This window comes from Rhinatrema bivittatum, chromosome 10 (genome assembly GCF_901001135.1).
Source record: "Rhinatrema bivittatum chromosome 10, aRhiBiv1.1, whole genome shotgun sequence".
NCBI lineage: Eukaryota > Metazoa > Chordata > Amphibia > Gymnophiona > Rhinatrematidae > Rhinatrema > Rhinatrema bivittatum.
The window spans coordinates 86,071,482-86,092,205 of NC_042624.1; the positions used below are offsets into that span (position 1 = coordinate 86,071,482).

General features: G+C 43.5%; 1 protein-coding gene across 2 annotated transcripts in view; it reads right to left on the reverse strand.

The window, feature by feature from the left end:
- Nucleotides 1–20,724, reverse strand: part of WDR63 (WD repeat domain 63) — a 131,332-nt gene that overhangs the window by 45,481 nt on the left and 65,127 nt on the right. Inside the window, exons 8-13 of one of the 2 annotated variants that reach the window (XM_029618352.1) lie at nucleotides 15,676–15,792; nucleotides 14,302–14,492; nucleotides 11,957–12,081; nucleotides 8,452–8,541; nucleotides 4,080–4,160; nucleotides 3,035–3,157 (exon numbers count right to left, since the gene is read on the reverse strand). In XM_029618352.1, the coding sequence (XP_029474212.1) occupies nucleotides 3,035–3,157; nucleotides 4,080–4,160; nucleotides 8,452–8,541; nucleotides 11,957–12,081; nucleotides 14,302–14,492; nucleotides 15,676–15,792 (727 nt within the window). The remainder of the gene's footprint in view (nucleotides 1–3,034; nucleotides 3,158–4,079; nucleotides 4,161–8,451; nucleotides 8,542–11,956; nucleotides 12,082–14,301; nucleotides 14,493–15,675; nucleotides 15,793–20,724) is intronic. The other variant, XM_029618353.1, reaches the window with a different exon arrangement.

Consider the following 20,724-nt stretch of genomic DNA (forward strand, 5'->3'; position numbering starts at 1 on the left):
AGGTGGAAGGTCAGAATGAACTGCTTAGGGTTCGGGCTGAAGTAGTAGAGGGTCTGGGTGAACTGGAGAAGGATTGGGTGAACTGGTGGCAGTATCAGCAAACTGGTGACTCCAAGTATGCGCGCAAGGAAGTATTTTCAAAACAGTACGTGCGCACACTTCACAAAGCATTTGCCTCTGCATTTAAATCAAGGTTAACAGGTTATAAAACATACATACATAAGTTTATAAAACAGGTAGAGAAAGTAAGCATTACCTGGCGCTGGAAATATAAGTGCTTACTACAATATGCACACTTACCTTTGGGGCAGATATACAGAGATCAATATTCAAAAGCTTATGCTTGCAGCGCTGACTCTCTTAGAGCAGCATAAATAGAGGCACCGGGAACAGGGTGAAGGATCCCTTGCTTCCTGGAAAATGGCTGGAAGGTCTCAGCAGGGCCGGGGGAAGGGGGGTGTGTGTGTGTGCGACCTTTAAATCATTGAGGGGCGGGGGAGAGTGCGAGAGAGAAGGAGGGGGTCTGCCTTCCCCGGGGCCTACCTGAATCCGAGGACCCGAGAAACAAGCTGCCGGTAGGAAGTGCTGGGGGCGCGGCTGAGTGACGTCAGCCAGGGCGTCCCTCCACCGACTATAAGACCCGCGGTGTGGACAGCATTGGCCGGGGAGAGTGCGAGAGAGAAGTAGGGGGTCTGCCTTCCCCGGGGCCTACCTGAATCCGAGGACCCGAGAAACAAGCTGCCGGTAGGAAGTGCTGGGGGCGCGGCTGAGTGACGTCAGCCAGGGCGTCACTCCACCGTAAATAAAAACAGCGGAAGTGCGGCGCTTGGACGCCGCCGGCGTGCCTCCTAAGCCGCGCGCTCCGAAGGGGCGCGCGGCTTTGCCCGGCTTAGCCGGAAGAGTCCGGAGTTCGGGTGGTATTTTGATCCTCTAAGACTCTTCTATCCAGTTTGATGGGTAGAAAAAGGAAGGCAAAACTGTATACATCGTCACCCGTCCCTCCACATCGATCAGGACCCATGGACCAACATGTCATTCGACAGTTGGAGACGCCGGAAGAGGACAGTCTGGGAGCTACATCGTTAGTTTCTCTAAGTCCTGGCGAGAGACTTCTACCTCCACCGCAGCCGAATTTGGAATCATCAAGAGAAGTGGCAAGTAATCAGCTGGGAGTAGTGCAAGGTGACTCTCGTGAATTACAATCACCTGATTCACCTGGAACTGTGGAAATAAGAACTTCCTTAACTTTAGATAGTGCTAGAGTTAAAATCCCAGTTGATACCCAATGTCACATAGAACCGGTAGTAATACCTGAAAATGTCACATTGGTAGACTTAGGGCGGATGATATCACGACTAGATAATAATATTATGTTGATGAACAACTCATTGTCAACTGTGATTAATGGTAATAGGGTGTTGATAGATGAACAGGCTAGGAAAGTTAATCAATGTGAAAAAGACTTAGGAGTATTAACAAATAAGGTTCAATTAGTGCAAAAGTCTGGAGAAGTGTTTATTAGAGATAGCATTGTTATGCATAAAGAAATTGAATATATAGAAAATATGTTAAGAGTTAAGAATTTAAGAATTACAAATTTTCCAGTGACACGGTTGTTGTCACCTGAAGAGATGTTTAAAAAATTCTTAAAAGAAATGCTGTCTTATGATGAGAGTGATATTCCAAAAATATCTAGAATATTCTATTTTCCTCAAAAAAGAGTAAAAAGGGATCAAGATAATATGGTTTTAGAGGCCCCCTCTAGTTTGGGGGTATCAACATTCCTAGAGGAGTCTATTGACATAATTACTAATAGAGCAACCCTCTTTATTTCTTTCTTAACTGAACAGGACAAAGAGAATGTTTTCAAGAAATTTTTCAGATATAAGGATGTGCTTTTCTGTGGTCAGAAGATTCAAATCTTCCCTGACGTGGCTCGCGCAACCCAGGCAAAGAGGAAGCATTTTTTGACTTTAAAAAACAAGGTGTTGGCTTTAAATGCCACTTTTTTTCTTAAAATTCCCATGCCTGTGTTTTGTGACATACCAGGGGAAGAAATTTGTCTTCTCAGATCCAGCACATTTAGAAATGTTCCTGGTAGATAAAAATCAAGTCGTGGTCTCAGAGAACGAAGTCCAAAAAAAATAGAAACCTCCTTTTCTCTATGTTTTAGCTGTACTAGGGCACCCAATATTAGGGAAGCTTAGTTTAAATTTTTTTTTTAATATATATGAGTAAAATATATATTTTTCCTTTGTCTCTCCCCCAATTATATGATATGTTAACAGTTTAGCGATATGTTTTACTATTTTATGTAAATGGAAATATTGGATGGATAGCATATTTTCCTGTTATATTCATGAAGATATCTTTAATGAAAATAATAAAGTTTAAATTGAAAAAAATAAAAATAAATAAATCATTGAGGGGCGGACGGGGGCGGCATGTTAAATAAAGAGTTGTCCAAAAAGAATAGCAAGAAAAACGCCGGGGTGGGGGGAGGGGAGGGGCCTGGAACATTTTAAGCATTTGGGGGGAGGGAGGGGGATGCTCACTGGCCCCACTTATATTTATTTTGGGCTTTTTTGATAACGATAGCGCTGTTTAGGCAGGCATCTTTAAAGATATCCCATTAAGTAGCGTGCTATCCTGCCACACAAGGCAGATAACTTCAATATCTAACCAGCTATATTCAAACATTATCCGAATACATGTAGCCGGATAACTTTAAGCAAGCATATTCAGTGGGACATTTAACCTGCTAAATATACAGGACAAGCCATGCAGCTCACTTTAGCCAGATAATTTGTCCACTAAATGCCCTGCTGAATATTGGCTTCACAGTATTTTATAAACTGTGCAGCACAGGCTACCCAGTTTGTAAAATATCTGCAAAAATCTCCACACCTTCACTTCCATGTGCAAATTATATACTGTGGAGTTTTGAAAGTTGAACTCTAATAGCATAATATGTTTTAATATTGCTACATTTTTTTTTTTTTAGAAAATGTAAGAAGTAATATTAAACATTTACCTCAAAGATATTTGGCAGCCAGTGTAGATCTGTTATCACATTCCTATGACTATATTCGATGCTAGATATGGCACAATATCTCACAAAGTACGTTGCAAAGACATTTTTTGTTTGCAGTCCTCTCTAAAAGATTTTTAAAACACAATGTTTGAAAATGCTCTATTCTGAATACTATTAAAAAGAGAACAAAACAGGAGCAATATCAGAATGTCATTCTCCGTCCAGCATTTTGCAGTGTCATTATGCTGTAGTAAACACATTAAGAACATAAGAAATTGCCATGCTGGGTCAGACCAAGGGTCCATCAAGCCCAGCATCCTGTCTCCAACATGGATAGTATGACAAATGATAATAATTTATTAATGGCTTTTCCTGATAAGGTCACAAAGGGTGATATTCAGCTAATTCAATACAGTAGGCGACATGAAACACTCATAACAATGACAAAAATGCTACACATATCGACAGAGAAATCCTACACACATTTGATGTCTATGGCATGTTTCCAACTGGCCTATCTGGGGCTAATGCCTGATGTTTGATTTTGGGTACCACATTCTCAGATTCGGTTTGATTTGTTTGCCAAATTAAAAGCACCAATGCACTTTAGCTCAAATATGCAAAAAGGGGGAAGGTTTTTAAACTGCTTTCTTAGGTGCAAAATCTGCAGGTACTATGTATCCATGGACCTTATTCCTCTTTCCTGTGTATAGTTAGAGATAACATGAGTACTGCCATGGGTACAAACAATCCCCAGATCTTTGCACCTGAGTTTTCTATGGAAAATAATTAATGTAGATTTGGAAATAAATCTTTGTGTGTTATTTTCTGATCCTGTCCAAAAGACGCTCCTGGGCATGCCTCCTCAAAATACATGCAGTATGAAACCCTACATGTATTTTTAGCTGGACTGAGTGAGGGCATTTTTCAGACATCCAATTCACCTACAGCCGTACAAAGCCAAACAACAGCAAATCTCTTTGTGCACGCTCCAGCTTTTCAATCATTTCTTCCCTTATTGCCCATAAACAACTGGATTGCTAACCGTGGCGGTTACGTTCTTGCTTCTAGCACTTTTGAAACTAGTTAGTTTGTCTTCATATTCAGAAATATCCCACAACACAACCTAAGAAGAGAGGAAATAATAACTGTGAAGAATGCTTGATTGTTTAAATTGTAGTGCAAAGAAAAAAACTTTTATTAAGTAGACAATAACAAATTACATTCTTAAGATACAGTACATATACATACCTCAATGGCTCAGAGGCATAAGACCGAAGAAGAAACTATGGACCATATTTACTAAAATGAAACACGCGTTAACGCATGTTATCTACAGGCTGTATTAATTTCAGTGGGGCCTATCTACTGACAATGCATATTAACATGTGCGGTGCAAGTTAATCACAGTAACAGAGAACTACTCACAAAACTGGAGATCTCAAGCATGCCCAATTAAACTCTAAAGCAACTGTTCACAATTTTTAGTTAACCAGAATTTAAACATTTCAGAAAACTTTATTCATAACACATCTAGTCTTTAATAAGAAATCTGATTCATGGTATATCTATTCATTAAAACATCTCTCAAATGTGAATCATTGTTTCTTTTAAATATATAAATAGATCACTATTACATACAGAAACCACTCTCGTTCCTACATAAACTACTCATATATAATTTATACCCATGAATAGCGAAATTGCTTACCTGTAATGGGCATTCTCCAATGACAGTAGAACAAACAGCCCCTCAAGCTGGGTGACATCATCCGACAGCGTCAATTCGAGTAGTTTGTCTCTCCAAGCTGAGAAAGTTCACGTCCTTCCCGTGCTCGAGTCTCCTCAGTTTCTTTCCAAGCTTGTCCATTTTCCCGGGATTGTGTGACTGTTTGTTCTGCTGTCCATGGAGAACACCCATTACAGGTAGGCAACTTCATTTTCTCCATGGACAAGCATACCAAACAATCACACAAGTAGGGACTCCCTAGCTGAGGTTTGCATTGGAATGGGTTTGGGATTCAAAGTTTTCTTGGTGACCCGTTTATGTGCTGCAAGAAGTTTCTTCAGATATGGAAGAATGTTTTTCAAAACCACTTGTTCAAATTCATTGTCTTTGCGTGAAACATTATCTAGGCAGTAAGGTTGTGTAAAAGCTGAGCAGCTGATCATATGGCTGCTCTAGAGATATTTTGGAGATATGCTGGATTGTGATATGCCATGGACCTGCTCACTGATCGCACCTGATACTCTTTTATTCTGTGCAGTATATCTAATTTCTGAATTGAATATCAGTAAGAATTGCATTGTACTAACCATCTTGATAAGATTGTTTGGTTTTTTTACTGCGCTTGTTTTTTTCACACGCTTAAAACTGGGTTTAAGATATATAAATGCTGTCACTGTTACAGACTGGTGACTGGGGTGGAGGGACTCTTCCATTGTGCTTGGTTAAGAGATCCTGTGTCAGCAGTAACCTTATTGAAGCATCTGTTGCCAGCCTGATTGACCAAGGGAACCATGCTTGTCGAGGCCAATAAGAGGCTATTGAAATAATTTCGCCCTTGTCCCTTCATAATTACAGGATCATTCTGGATATTAATGGAATTGGAGGAAAAGCATAACTAGGCCATTGTTCCATGGTATTAGGAAGGCATCCTCCACTACTACATTTGGTGAAGGTATTTTGGAACAGAGGTTTTGCAGCTTGTGGTTGAATGGAGATGCAACTAGGTCTAGAGTTGGTGTGCCTCAAGCTAAAAATTTCTTGTACCACAAAGTCCTTGATTGACTGTTCTTGGGGTTGGTTCAATCTGTCGGCTAAAATATTGTTCTTGCTAGGTAAGTAGATTGAGGAGATGTCCATTTTTCTCACGATTGCCCAGTTCTATATCTTCATGGATTCCTTGCAGAAGGGGTAGGATCCTGTTCCTCCTTGATTGTTTATACAAAACATTTCAACTTGATTGCTCGTCTGTATTTATATAGTCATGCTTTTTAACCAAGGGCATTGAAAAAAAGGAGGGGGATGACATGAATGATCCCTTGGAACTCCCCGTGTGGAGGAAGAAGAGGGCTGGGAGAGGCTGAAAGACTGAAGAGAGAGGAAAGCCCTGCCTGGTATCTGACAGCCAGCAAAGTGTTCGGGAGACCGACAAGAGGGAAGCCCTACCTTGATACTGGGGACTCCACTCCAAAGTCTGGGACAGTCCAGCACAGAGACACCTCTTCAGACATAAGGTACCCGAAACCAGGAAGCAAGCCTGTCGCTCGAGACAATCCCTGAGATCTCCAGCCAGAGATTGGGAATAGTAAGTTAACTATCGGTCTTAATATTTATTTTTATTTATTTATTTACTGGTTTTGTATACCATCGTTTGGTGGCGCCATCACATATATTATGCAGGCTAAGGTTTCTGGCATGTTTAAAGCCACTAACGATGCAGATCTTTTTTCAGTATAAATTGGAGCTTAGTAGAAAGGATGTTAGAGATATGTACTGTTTATCTTTTTCTAAATGCTAAGCCTGCAAAGTCTGACAAATAGAAGTCTAATTCTGTGGATAAAACATGTTGTTGTTCCTGAGCGATTTGGATTGTGTGTTGGTATAGGAGGTAATAGGGAAGAACTGTCTGTAGCATGGTTGCCCCAATAGGTGTGGGGGAGAGATACATGAGGTGCACCATAGCAGACAGGTTCCTGAACCATTCGTATCGCATACTGTTCAGAGTTGGAGCTTAATTCATATGACTGAGTGCAGCAATGGTTCTGCGCTAATGAGTCTTCACACCAATGTTTTGGATGCAGCAATTCTGTGTGCCTGCATCACTGTTATGCCTGTCAGTTGCAGATGGCTGCGACCACGCTTACTTACATCCTGCACCCTTCTCCAGCCCTCTTCGGGTCTGCTCGCAGACCAGGCCAATCTCTACCGTCGTGTTCCTCATGGCTCCTCATGGCGGCCGAGAGGCCGCCGCCAGCTACGTTGTCTCTGGGCCTTCCTAGGCGCGCGTGCACATCACCGGGCCCTCCTCTTCGGCAGTAACCTCGGGGGCGTCCCTGCTTGATGATGTCATCGGATCAAGGTACTTAAGTTCCACCTTCGCCCTCAGCTAGCCGACTTGGCAACAAGTTCTGTACGTCGCTACTAGCTCCTGTTCCGTGTTCCTGTGGCTACGCTTTTGGACTCCGTTGGACTTTGGACTCTGCCTGGTATCCGGTCCTTGGGGGCCAGTGGGCGCTCTTATGGGGATCTTGTCTCCTGGCCTCCCCCGCTCCTCGGGCTGGCTCTGTGCTTCCTGAAGTCCTACTCTGCAAGGCTACCCGCTCCTCGGGGCTGACCCCTGGAACACCTTTACCACTCGGGAGTTTACTCTAGCGCTTCCCTGCTCCTCGGGGTTGTGCCAACATGCTGTGTTGGACTGTCAGCGCTTCCCCGCTTCTCGGGGCTGCGTCCTCCTACTTCTCAAGAGACTCTCAGTACTGTCCCACTCTTCGGGACAGTGTCCTTGTGCTTTACTGTGACTATTCGTGCCTCCCTGCTCCTCGGGGTCGTGCTTCTCTATCATACAGAGACTGTCTGTGCTCCTTGTGTCTCTGTGCTCTACCTTCGTCATCATCGGAGACCGGACTTGGGCTTCCCTGCTCCACGGGTTAGCCAGTGTCACTACAGTTGCACCTCCCTCGCTCCGCAGCACCGCCCCTCGGGGGTGTCTCTCCGCTATCCCTCCTGCATGCCAGTCTCAAGCCTCCCACTCTACGGCCTGCCTGGCGCCTTCCCCTTCCGGGGGTCTCAGTCAAGGTATTATCGTCAGCCTGCTTGTCTACTGGGGAATTCCTCCTGACTCCTCGGGACCTCTCCACAGTCTTACCCAGAGCTCCCTGCTGTGCCTGACCTCGCCCCCCAACAGTGTGGGCCTGTGGTGCTCCTCCCCACAGGTGGTAACAACTCATATCTCGGGCCAAGGGTCCAGAAACCCACAAACTATAACAATCACAATGCTGGTGACATGGAGTGGTGATGCTTTGACTCCAGTGATGACAAGTGACCACGCTTCAACGCTGCTGCATATGTGCGCCGACATTCTGCTGCCAGTGATTGTATGCACTGAGGCTTTTGTGCCAGGAAGTTTTTGCACCAATGTTTTTGTGCTGCAAATTGTGCAAACTGATCTTCTGGTGCAGGTGACTCTTCATGCCAGCGGCTCCATAGTTTTGGCTCCAAATTGCAGACAATTCTCAGCAGCAACAATATGTATGTACTCCTGTCCTTCTGAAAATATGCTCACTGTGTACAGAAGCTACGAATATGTGCATATGCTGATTTTATGTGCACGAGCCCTGCAGTGCAAAAGCTGAAAAATAAAGAGTTCTGAATACAATACAAAATGCAGAGATGTGAAAAGAAATGGTAGTACCTGTCCATTTATACAGCCTCCTGCTATGATATTGGGATCACTCGGACAAAACTGAAAGCAATAAATGTCATCAGGGCATTCAAGCATCAACTGCAGAAAGAAATAACAGCCATAAGAGAACAATCAGACCTTCATCCTAAAATACAGCACAAGAATACAACACTATAGGTCTATGTAGGCCATATGTACTAATCTAACCATTTAGCCTATAGATAAGGGAAGGGCAAGTTTCAAAACTGATCGATTTGGGTAAATTGTCCGTTTGATATTTGCCCACTCTCAGTGTGGATAAAACTATGCAGAATGTTCTAAAACACATGTAGTTTACTTGCAAATCTGATCACTTCACTCATTAGTCCCATCTCTAAGACATTTATAAACGTTAAAAAGCAGTGGTCCTACTATAGATCCCTGGGCACTCCACTATTCACCTTGAGAAAATTGACCGTTTAGCCCTACTCTGTTTTCCATCTTTTACCCAGTTTTCAATCTATAATAGAACATTGCCTCCTACTCTGACTTTTTAATTTCCTCAAAAAATTCTCATTCTTTGTTAAAAGCTTTCTGAAAATCCAGATATACTAACGCCCGGATTTTAAAAGGCCTGTGTGCATTAATCCCGGGGTTTACATGCGTGGCTGGGCCTTGCGCGTGCCGGGCAAATTTTCAAAGGGGCCCCTGTCCACGCCCGTAAACCTCTGTACATGCACAAGTGCCGGGCCTCTTCAAAGGGGCGGACCCAGGGGAGGGACACAGGCCGGCAGCAAGTAATAAAATTAAAAAAAAACAGGCCAGGTAGGTTAGCTTTAGGGGGTGGGGGGGGATAGGGGAAGGGGAAGGAAAGTTAGGCAGGGGGTTAGGGAGGTTTCCTCCCAGTCCGCTTCTTAATTGGAGCGGACTGGGAGGAAACCGGGGAAGGCCGGGATGCGTCGCTGCGCGGAGTTTGCATAAGTTCGCTCCCCCCTTATGTGCGCCACCCGCACATGCACGCGCGGATTATAAAATCCATCGCGCATATGCATGCGGCCACCCAATTTTATAACATGCGTGTGCCGGCGGGCACGTTATAAAATTGGCATGTCCATGTGTGCACTCTAGGAACCACACATGGACGCGAGTGTGCATGTTATAAAATCTACCCCTATCAACAAGTTCATCTTTATCCACATGTTTATTCACACCTTCAAAATAATGTAGCAGATTGGTGAGGCAAGACTTCCTTTGGCTAAATCCATGTTGGCTTTGTTCCATTAAACTATGATTATATGTTCAGTAATTTTGTTCTTTGTAATAGTTTCAACCATTTTTCCGTGGATCAACCCTGAAACCCTTTTTAAAAACTGGCATTACACTGGTCACTCTCCAACAGGGCTGGATTTAGGAATAGACAACATAAATGCATCTTGGGCACCAAATTCTAAAGGCACCAGAAAACTGGGACACCCCCTCATGGTTCTTTGATTTCCAGGGAAAATTCCCCTATCCTGAGTTCTCTGCCTATAGGCACTATAATTTAAATCCAGCCCTGCCCTCCAATCTTCAGCTAATTTTAATGATAGATTACAGATTACTAATATTAGGTCTGCAATTTCATTTTTCAGTTCTTTCAGCACTCTGGGATGTATACCATCTGGTACGGTGATTTGCTACTCTTTAGTTTGTCAATTTGCTCTATTACATCTTCCAGGTTTACTGAGATTTGTTTCAGTTCCTCTGAGTCCTTTGAATTGATATCAAAATGTATTCAAAAACAAATATATGTATTCTGTAGGTGTTCTTCTTAACTTCCTCAGCATTCCATTAAACTGAATTCCAATCTCTTTCCAAAAAAATGTGTGAGAGGAGAATCACATTAACTACTTCTACTCAAATTCTTGGATGCACTGTAGAAAAAAGTTATTTTATCATTGAAAAAAACACTAGGCAACTGCTCATTAGTACCTTAAGAGTAATACATTATATAGCATTTTAGCCATTTCTGGGCTTGAGAAGGGAAGAGAGGAGAAGAGAGGGGAGGGGGAGAGGAGTGTGAGTGAGAGAGAGAGAGAGTTTCTGGAGAGGCCCTCACAGTGTGCAACTATTTATATCGCTATAGGAGGGCCATCTAATAGGGTGAGGTGAGGTGATGGTGGTGGTTTAGGGTTTAGGGGCCAGTTTCTCATGTAGAGTGAGATTTACGAACAGCAAAGATTTGACGTCATTTGGAGTGAGTAAAGTCTCACTAAGATGAAATTTTGTACTATGTTATCTCACCCTAGCTTGTTGGTACCCTGTTATAGAGTCCATCCCCCGAAACGCCACGCCCCGCCCCCGAAACGCCGCATCAATCGGCCCCGCCCCGACACGCCCCCGACATGCCCCCGACAAAAAACCCCGGGACTTACGCGAGTCCTGGGGCTCTGCGCGCGCCGGCAGGCCTATGGAAAATAGGCGCGCTGGCGCGCAAGGCCCTGCTCACATAAATCCGGGCGGATTTACACGAGCAGGGCTTTTAAAATCCGCCCCATAATGTTTTGAAAACTCACCTTTAAAAGGGTAATTTTATAACTGTGGTGGGTACCTGTTAAAAGCATACCTTTTACATGCAGACTTTTCTCTTAATTTTCTACGTGAGCTTAGGCATCTACATTTGCTCTGAAAATTGTTAAGCTTGGTGGTTCGAGGGCTGGCCCCTGAGACATGGCAGGACACCAGGCCGGTCATGCTGCTCCTCGGCAGCGGCAGGATACTGCTAGCACAACTTCTGGATCCACGTGGCAGGATGCTGCCGGCATACATGCACCATGATCTACCCCTCATTTAAAGGGTCCCTGCAGGTAGAACCCCTCCTGCCTTGGTCCAAGGGTCCACAGGCACAACAACAATCTGTGCATAAATGCCTGAGTACATACACAAATCCAACTGCATAAACTTATGTTGCTCTATCAGAGGCGCAACTTGTGTGGATGAGCTTCCGGGCATAGTTTTTTTAAATCAATAAGAATATACGTAAGTCCCAAGTCTGCCCCTGAATGGCTCTTGCCAGTTTGCGTAAACATAAAGTACGTAATTGGGCTTTGAAAATTACCCCCTTAGAACCCCCATTCTTCTACTGCTTGAATCAGCATTGACTTGTAACTTCGAAAGCTTGTTGTAGAGGGAAAATCCTGTGGTCTAAAAACACTCCTGTAATTATGATTTCCTTTGTACAGGTCTAAGCAGAAATAAAGGCTGGGATATGAAAGCGTGAGTTCCTTTTGAAACCCAAGCCTTTTTGTTTTTAAAGGTAGCAAGAGGCATAGAAGCCGCATAGCACAGTTAATTGTTCTTTGTATAAGTTTCTTCTTCTTCTCAGGACTGTTTCAGTGGGATTCTTTCTTGTTTCACGTTTTCATTAAATTTGTCACTCAAAATATTCCAGCCTATTTCTGAAATAACTTGTATCATACATAACTGCAACCTGTGGGGCTTTTCCCCCCTAATACACAGTTTTAACACAAGCAACACTCCCATCAAACTGAGATACCTGAGGGTGAATGGGGTCAGTGAAGCTCCAGATAAGAATCAGTGATGGCGTCAAGATCAATTTAGCTGACATGTTTATTCGATCTTCAAAGGAAAGGCTTTCTGTCACTGCCACTGCCACTATACCTGAGAAAAGAATATTACTAGCTTAGGTCTCGGGTAAAACTGATTTCTGCCAAACAGTTTTGAAATTCTATGTCCTCCTGGGTTTTATAATCACAAAAAAAAAATGTCTTCAGGAGATGTTTTAAAGGAAGCATTTTTGCAATATCATAGGAATTGTCGCTGCAGGAACTGTGGGTTTGCAGTGACATTAGGCCAAATTTCCCATTAGGCACTATAGGCAGGAGCCTAGGGGTGTGTATGCCAGGCAGGCCCCAGCAAGTCTTCCCTCCACTGGCGCAATCCTCTCCCCTTCCCTCCCTCGAAGGCATTGAAAATCCTGTGCCTGGGAAGTAAATTTAGCCCTGGTAGCACGACATTAAAACACCATAAAAAGCGGCACTGACTTTTAAAAAAATGCTGCTGCTTCCCAAATCACAGCCTTCGATACCTGGGAACAGTGTTCATTTACAGTAGTAGCGCATTCAAAATCTGTGGCAGTCCTCCTTTCAGGAATGTTCTTACAAAAGGCTTTTCTTCACCCATTTCTAAGTTCACCTCTCAGAAGCAGATATTTAACTAGCTCTGTACCCATGAATTTCTGTACGGATGGCCTCTTTTTTTTCTCTGTGCCCTCTCTTCCATGTTGAATTTCAGAGTCCTGGCAGCCTGGAGAAACCTTTTTTTGGACCAGTATAAACATAAGCCAAAGAAGCACAAATACAGAAGCTTCCATTAAGTCTGAAGAAGGGGGTCCTGTGTGGTCTCAATGGCTCATGCATTACAACATCTTTGTACTAGTCTTATGTTGGGCTTCTAAAAGGAATCGCAACCCACAAAGAATCCAAGCCCTGCAGAACATGAAGCCTAACATAGCAAGTTACATCTATCAATTTTCTTTGCAGTAAGACTCGCTCTGAATTGTAAAATCAGCAGTACCGATACAGAAGCTCACAATAAAATGCAAAGCCAACATACAGGCCTATTCAATAAAGTCCACGGGAGAGCCGGTGCGCCGAGGCGAGCACCCGCCCTCCCAACGTGTGCCCAGGCACCTCTCCTGGACGCACGATTCTTTATTTAAATTTGGGCCTCCTTATTGGCGGAAGCGGCGGCTGTCAGCGGGTCTGACAGCCGACGCTTAATTTTACCGGCATCGGTTGTTGAACCCGCTGACAGCCACGGGTTCGGAAAACGGATGCTGGCAAAGTTGAGCATCCGTTTTCCAACCCGGGGGCAGATTTTTTTTTTAAAATTTTTGGGGCCTCTGACTTAATATCGCTATGATATTAAGTCGGAGGGTGTACAGAAGAGCAGTTTTTTCTGCTTTTCTGTACACTTGCCCGGTGCCATCTGAAATTAACTCCTGCCTTTGGCAGGCATTACTTTCTGTATTGCGGGTGACTAACTAATAGGTCATCAACATGCATTTGGCATGTGATGAGCTCTATTAGGTTTTTTTTTTGGGGGGGGGGGTTGGCCGCGTGTTTTCCACGCGCTATTACCCCTTACAGTATAAGGGGTGATAACAGCGCGTCAAAAACACGGGGCCAAACGGTGCTAAACGGTGTGCTCAGCCGAGCGCACTGTTCTGTATCGGCCTGATAGTAAATACATTTTACTGTCCACCGTGCTGTCATGTTCATGGGTTCCTGTGTGCTCATGAGTGTGAGGGGAATGCTAATGTATTCAAAACGATATTCAAAAACCATTTAGATGGAAAACTAAAATGTTGTCCATATAAATAGCAAACTGGCATTATTCATCACCCTGTGTGGCTACGTTCTAGCAAGAACGTTCTAGCAAGAACGTAGCAGCATAAATCGGGGAAGGCCAGAGGCAGGCGGGAGGTGTTTTCTGGAGGAGCGGAGTTAGCTGCATAAGTTATGCTAGCCACTTAACTTATGCGGCTAACTCTGGTCACACCGTAGGGCTGTCCTAAAGTTATCCAGCTAACTTTAAGATAGCCGGGTATAATCAGCGATGCTACTGAATATCCCAGTTAAGTTAGCCAGATAGGTGTATCCGGCTAACTTAACTAGCTGCTCCCCAGCTGAACTTCGGCCCCATGGTAACTTCTTCAATGTCACATTCTGTTAATTTTTTATTAAACTATATATATTTTCTAATCCATGTATGGGACAGAAACTCTAATAACTTTATTAACATGCTAAAAAATGGTAGGCTGAGAATTATACCATGATATGAGAAAAAAGAAAGAAGCATTTTGTCTGTACGTCTTACCATAAATAACTGGGTGCCACCTAATACAACTAATGGTTTTCTCCTTGCTGTAATGCAAGTCAGTAAAGGACTGGTATTCCTTAAGTTGAGTATCGGACTTGCTCCCATATAAGCTTTCATCTTCTGCTAATGCTTTCCAGTCATCAAAAAATGCATCCAAAATTTCATTTTGCTGCAGTGCCATTTCTGTCCTGTTTTGTGAGGGGAAACAAAATAATTCACCTATTACACAATCAAACGTCATTACTTTTTAATACAGTTATCTACCACTTCAACCGAGGTACATCCTGGACTACGTTTTTCTTCACAAAGCATAATACTGAGCAGACTTACAAACGCGGTGCTCTTTTGAGGAATATACTTAAGGAATGGGACCTTAATCCTGTGACCCAAAAGGCAACTAAAAATGTCACAAAGTTTCACATCATCAGGGCACGGCAGTAAGTGTAGGTTTTATGTATTGGTCTTACTTCTTTTCAAGGCATGAACAGCTTGCTTTGTTTTCTAAGAGCTCCTTTCATGCACTGAAGAGGGAGAGACACTATCTTCATAGGAAGGATAGTTTTCAGCAGCCCACAACCTGAATTTTCAAAGAGGTCTTTCGCACGCATGTCCATTTTGAAAATCTGCAGCCTCCTCCAGTACATGCGTCCATGTACAGGCAGGAATTTACACTGGCTCCCGAGCAGGTGCAACATTCTGCGTGTATACTTTCCAAAATTAAAAAAATACGTGCGTCAACCTTAAACTTCATCTCCACATTGCGAGTGTGGGGAAAAGTACCCGCCTTAGAGTTACACATGTACTTTTATCCGCACAACCCCCCCCCCCCCCCCCAATTTTCAAAAGCTGATTTACACACATAAACTGGGGTTTACGCACATAAAGCCTTTGGAAAATTACCCTCTTAAGGTAAACCAATTTAATTCAAGGTGCTGGCATCTTTTCTTTGTCTGTGTCACAAGGCATGCTGTCTTCATAGGGACTGTTTGCACATCATCTTTTCAATGTACTGACTTACAACAGACCTGAGAATTACAAACCTACAATTTAAAAAAAACTTTGTTCGGGCAAGCTTTTCTTTCGTCAACAAGATAACTCCAGATGCGGGCCTGTTATGTTTATATAGTATGTGCTTGCTGATTTGTCTTCTTATTTTGTTTTATTTATTTATTATGTGTGTGACACTGTGTGCCTCCTAGAGCCTTGGCACCGGTGGGATATACGTTTTATAAAGAAATAAAATGCAAACGTCTGCCAAACCAGATCTCGTTCTCCTTCCAGACAGCACAATTGTCAGGTGGTCTGGCCAGCTCAGCTCAGTTCCACCATATACAGAGAGCATTCTGTACATAACCCTTCTGACTCACTTACCTTAAACTTACAGAGTTCAGAAACTGGTTCAGAGGTTCAGAAGTCAGAAACTTTCCCCTTTCTTCATCTGTAAACTCTCTGGGAACGTACTGTGTACTGGCATTTTTTGGATAAGTCCTACATTGTTAAACAGATTTGTAGAAAAGTCAGTTTATTGCAAATGAGAAAAGAGTTGTAGGCGATAGCTTTGTTATTGAACGATCTCAATACATTTCTGGCCAGCTTTCCAGAGCGTCGCATGCTTCATCATCACTATTTTTAGCACATGTTATCAAATCGAAAAGCACTTACGTGTTTGCTTTTGTCTGTCTGTTCTGATGCCAAAGATGAGGTCCTGGGGGCAAGGCCGGTGCCTGCCTTTTGGCTGCCCTGCGCGAACAATTATTGTGCTGCCCCGCCCTCCCTTTTTCATTTAGTCTCTGTCTTGGGCCCACCAAAAACAGCCCAGCTCCTTCCAGCAACCTAACTTTAAAAACCGTCACCCCCCCCCCCCCCCCACCTCCGGGTCTTCATCCCCTCCCCCAGAACCCACAGCCAGTGCCTGACTATTAGGTGCCATAGGCAGACCTTATACCCTTGCATCCCACACCCACCCTCTCCACCCACACAGTTAAGAATTATGCATTTGTAATAACAGATTTTACATGAAAAAGAATATTCAAAGTACAGTCTTTTGAGATAAAACAATATTACATGTATATTATAGTTACAAGCACTGCTATGGTGCCAACCAGAAAACCCTACAAAAAAGGACACTTAGAACCCATATGGCATTAGGACTACTGCATAAAGCCACAGCAGAGTGAGGAACGAGGAGCAAACACACTATAAGGCCAATCAGTCCAATAGGCATGCTGCGAAATAGGTAGCAATGGTGCAAAAACAAACCATGTCTTGTTCTATTTCCTTATTCACACATCCCAACACTGGTCGCATCTTTCCACTATGTCACACGTCAAATTGTGAATCAACCTTCTCTGACCTTCTAACAAATGCACCCGTATGATGAAAACAAGAATTTCTGAGCACTGCTCGTGCCTACGCACACTCAACACCGAAGCCCCCCTGGTCAAGGACCGGCTCGAGAAAAGCCATGAGATTCCTGACTTACGCTTTTTTGTAATTGAGCTTTCTCCTAAACCTTTACGCGGAGGCAATTTCTCTACGCTGTTGAAGCGTCGTGAGCAACGATGGATCTTCCTTTTGAATTCACTCAATCCAACTGGGATCAATAAGGAGATCGAATGCTCCGCTTTCTTTTCAACAGAAATTGATATCCTCTCTTTTCCCCTTCTGCCCGTCATTCCTTCCCCTATTCCCCCTTCCTTCCATTTCCTCACCCCTTCTCACTTTCCTTTTTCCCCTCCCCTCTTTCCCCTCCCCCTTTCCATTGCCCTTCTCCCCCCACTTTTTTCTTCCTTTTTTTCACCCCTCCCTTTCCCCCTCTTCCACCTTTCTTTCCTTTTCACTCCTCTTCCTCCTTCCCCTCACCCCCTCCTACCTTCTTCTTTCCTCCCCTCCCCCTCCCCCTCCCTCTTCCTTCTCCCCTCCACCTCTTCCCCTTTCCCCTGTTCCGCCTCTGTACTCCCTTCTTTCCACGTCCCTCTCCACTATTCCCCCTCCCCTCCTGTCCCCTTCCTTCCCCCTTCCCCTTCCCTTCATCCTTTCCCTGCCCTCCCTCCCTCTTTTAACCTTCTTGTTTTCCCCTCTTCTCCACTCCCACCCCACCCCCACCCCCACCCCCTCTCTCCACTTTCCCCCTCTTCCCTCCCCCCTGGTTTTTACATAATTTTTATACAACCTTCTACTGTTTATTTCCTACTCCCCTTATTTAGTTCCTTGTTACATAATACGATGGCTTTTCTCATTTTCTAGTAAAACATGCTGGTGTCTGCACTCTCACTGTTTACTTCCTCGTGCACGCCTTATCACATCCATAGAATACAGTACCATAACTTTTTTTATATACATATTGTTTATTTCATACACATAGTTTTTCCGTTCAGTTGTCTCATATTTACTTTTTGGGTTGTTCCCTTTCCTACCTTGGTCCATACGTCAGCAGCTTAGCCAGCCCCCCCCCCCCCCTTTTTTCTCGCTCTTTTTTCCTGTTTAAACCAGCGCTTACCTCTTATGCTGAGCCGAGGCAGCTCCAATTCAACATTGTACCAGCTTTGTCTGCATCCCGTTCTGTAGGTTTCTTTTGCTATTTCCCTTATCTGTGATTTTGAGCCCTTATTGGCTTCCCTTCAGCTATCTGAATCGGTTTATTTTTGGCTTACACTTCTTATAAATACATCACTCCGTTTTGATTATTTGGCACATTGGCTCCCTATTCACTGACATTTTTCTTTCTTGTTTGTTCCAGCTTTCTGCCTCTCGCAACGTTTCCTTTACGTACAGGAACCTCAGTAATTGTAGTAGAACATCTTTATTTACTCTGCCACTCTGTATATTATAATACTTTATTAGTGCATAATTGAAGCACATCTCACGTTCCCTTTCAGAAAATAAAAAATATATATTTTTTAAACCCCTTTTCATGCATAGTTCCTCTCATTTTGTGTCTCTCGATTCTCTTCCACTTGTAGGAGCTATAGCATTTTTGACAGAATACCTTCACTGACATCCTGTGTGATTCTGATACATAATCCTCACTCATGCATAACTGCACGGCACTTCTTTGACTTGTAAGTTCTTCCTAGTTTCAATTTTTCATTATTCCATTGGTCCTCTGAAATGTAATTATATTTAATTACTTAAGTGGTTTTCATTCTAAGGACAATCCTTCTAATTTCATTCTTTTCATTGAATGGGGTATGTATTCTTTTTTAGTTTACTTTAATATAATGGTTTAGATCTTGCCTCTGCTACCTTGTCACTCTACCAATGGTCCTGACACTTGTTTAACTGTTCTTTGTTTCCAGTTTTGCCTGCATTCCGGCTGTTCAAATTCCTCTGAAATACTAAGGTTGGTACTTTGATTCTTTACATTTTCAGTTTCAATTTGCCCTCGCTAGCATTTGCCGTTTTCTAGGGACTTTGCCTAGGGGGCAGGGTGATGACTACAGCTGCACATGCTCAGTAGGGCATGTTTGAAAGTTCTAGATTCTTTGACATCAAAGTTCATTGCCGGGCTCCATCCCATGTGTGAGGACTACCATCCTGCTTGTCCTTGGAGAATCAGACACACAACCATCCTCCTCCCCTTATGGAACTCCTGATTCAAGTTATTTTATAGGACTGAGGGGCCCCGCATGATGGCATCTGGGCAGAAAGTTTCATGCATGCCAGGGAAAGTATTCCAGAGCTCTCTAAAAAAAATACTCCATGACATCGGATGACATCATCCATTTATGAAGCATTCCAGAGCTCTCTAAAAAATACTCCATGACATTGGATGACATCACCCACTTATGAAGCTAATTATCCTGCTGTCCACAAAGAACATCCATTATAAATCAGCAACTATATTTTCCCAAAGCTCCCTCTTTCCAGGCTTTTCCAGAATTCTCTGTGAGATTGTCCATGTTGGTGCCATTATGCATTTGTCTGGGTGATTTATTCAACTTATATTCAAAAAATAGCTGCTAGTACTGTAGCAGCTCCTGCTGGCCATACAATAGTATTGACAGATGAAATGTCAGCAAATATAAAGGGGAAGGAGGGAAGGATTTACAAAACTGAACAGGAGTCAGTTGAGGTTACAATGTATATATATATTTTGTATATAGGTGGTCTTACATATTAAACATTTTTATGTGTTAGGGAGGTAGAAATAAAAGTTTTGTTTTAATACTCAACCCTTTACTACTTCATAATTTTCTACATTTTGTTTCTTATTCTTGTATGGAGAAAAATATATGGGAGATTCTTCAGTAACCTTTTGATAGTTTTAGTTTTTATTGATTGGTCTGCCAGATTTAGATTTTCTCTCCTGATATATTGCAAAGAAAGAACTCATAAGAACATAAGAAGTTGCCATAAAGGGTTAGACCAAGGGTCCATCAAGCCCAGTATTCTGTTTCCAACAGTGGCCAATCCAGGCTACAGGTACCTGGCAAGTTCCCAAACATGAAGTAGATCCCATGCTACTGCTGCCAGTAATTGCAATGGCTATTCCCTAAGTCAACTTGATTAATAGCAGTTAATGGATTTCTCCAAGAACTTATCTAAACCTTTTTTAAACCCAGCTACACTAACTGTCCTAACAACATCTCTGGCAAGAAATTCCACAGCTTAATTGTGCATTGAGTGAAAAAGAATTTTCGTGAATTAGTTTTAAATGTGCTTTTTGCCAACTTCATGGAGTGCCCCTAGTCCTTCTATTATCTGAAAGAGTAAATAACTGATTCACATTTACCGGTTCTAGACCTCTCATGATTTTATAGACCTCTATCATATCCCCCCTCAGCCATCTCTTCTCCAAGCTGAACAGCTCTAACCTCTTTAGTCTTTCCTATTAGGGGAACCATTCCATCCCCTTTATCATTTTGATCGCCCTTCTCTGTACCTTCTCCAGTGGAACTATATATTTTTGAGATGTAGCGACCAGAATTGTATACAGTACTCAAGGTATGGTCTCATCATGGAGTGATACAGAGGCATTATGACATTATCTCTTTTATTCACCATTCCCTTCCTAATAATTCCTAACTGTTGCGTCCGTAGATCTCAGACGGCTTCGACCTCTGTGCCCAGCGGCAGATTCCCGAGGACGACCGGCCCGGGTATTCGCCACCCAGGCCTCATCACGTGGTCTGCCGAGTGCGGCTCTGTCACGGCCGCGCACGGCAGACCACGTGACTGGAGCAACCGGCCCACCGGGGGATGCCCGATCCCCTGATAGGTCAATCCGCCCCTGTCTGTGCCTCACCTTTCTTCCTGTTCTCTCTGCTAGCCTTGGGAAGATGGTTGCCGCCACGTCTTCATGCCGCTCTCTCTGGCATCCCCAGAACGGCAATGGCAAGGCTATCCGCCATGTTTCTCCTGAAGGCCTCCTAGGGTGCGCGCGCACACGCCACCCACATCTTTATCCACGTCATGGTG